The sequence below is a fragment of the Cynoglossus semilaevis genome, chromosome 17, assembly GCF_000523025.1.
Source record: "Cynoglossus semilaevis isolate Cse_v1.0 chromosome 17, Cse_v1.0, whole genome shotgun sequence".
In the NCBI taxonomy this organism is placed as follows: domain Eukaryota; kingdom Metazoa; phylum Chordata; class Actinopteri; order Pleuronectiformes; family Cynoglossidae; genus Cynoglossus; species Cynoglossus semilaevis.
Window position 1 is genome coordinate 336,733 of NC_024323.1, and position 1,235 is coordinate 337,967.

Sequence of the window (1,235 nt, forward strand, 5' to 3'; positions counted from 1 at the left end):
TCGCCTCCACTTCGCGGACTTTCCCTTTTCGCGGTGGGTGTTGGAACGCAATTAGAGGGCCCATAGTATTTCATGAGAATTGTCTAAATTGGATGTCTTATCAACATGAATTAACGTCACGGAAGACAAACACGAAACAAAAATATTGCTTAATTACAGTTATTTTGATCATGGTTATGTTTGACAAAATGTCATTAATTCAAAGATATTTAAAATCAACATCCAAATAATAATAATAAGTTGAACAAAAACTTCCCTAACTTCAGGTCAAGCAAAGTTATACAGCTAAGTTATACAGCTACTTAATTTCAAATAATTGAAAATAATAAAAGTCATAACGATTTAATCTTTCTTTTGTGTTTGAACAGGACACAAAGGCCGACGTCATCAAAAGAAGAACTGCATCCAGTCCTGAAACAAGATTCTGTCATTTTGTTTAGGATTTTAGTACTCAAATTTATGCAAGCGTATGGGAATGACAGTGTCACCTTTCCTTTACAAGAAAAAAACGTCGCTGGGTGTCTGTTGGTGTTTATTTGACCGTGTGACAACAAGCGGAAGAGGATCCAACGATCCCGCAGCTGAAAGTGCTACATACGTTTTCAAAGACTTTGTCCTTTTCAGTGTTCAACATTGTTTCGCAGTCTAAGTGTTCTTCCTTTGTTTTGAAGCCACAGCGAGCCGACATTAACCTGGACAGCCTCGGTGGGAGGATGACGTCACGTCTTTGTTGCCAGGGCAACAGGAAATGTGATCAGGTTTTGCCGTTGTCCCTGAATTTCACCTTCCAATGTCTAGGGGGAAACAAAGGCAGAAGACTAAAGTGTCGGTAGACTGACTCTGTGGAGCTGTGACTGTTGTGTTGTGTGCGAATGTAAACGTATGACATGAAATGTGATTCTTGAGCAATATAAATTCACTTGAGACAAGATTTTCATGGTGAAAAGTAAATAACCTTTTTAAAAAAAATAAACTTTAAAAAAAAAAAAAAATTGTGCCGCAATGTCAAATTTATTCTACGTCATTTACAAATAACCAAACGGTCGACACAAACGCTTATGATATTCTAGCGCCATCTTGTGGACAAACAACCACTCGTATATTAACCAGTTCAATGTATAACTTATTGACTTACTACAATTATTTATTGATTAAAATAATAATAATAATAACAATATTGATCTGTCCGGGACGCAAGATGTCCAGAGCACCTATCTGGCCACTAGGGGATTAAC

General features: G+C 37.1%; 1 protein-coding gene across 1 annotated transcript in view; it reads left to right on the top strand.

Moving 5' to 3' along the window:
- fam83fa (family with sequence similarity 83 member Fa) overlaps window positions 1-977 on the top strand; it is a 13,908-nt gene extending 12,931 nt beyond the window's left edge. The window contains exon 6 of the mRNA XM_008329139.3: window positions 369-977. Within this exon, the coding sequence (XP_008327361.1) occupies window positions 369-415 (47 nt within the window). The 3' untranslated portion in view covers window positions 416-977. The remainder of the gene's footprint in view (window positions 1-368) is intronic.
- The last annotated feature ends 258 nt before the right edge of the window (window positions 978-1,235 follow it).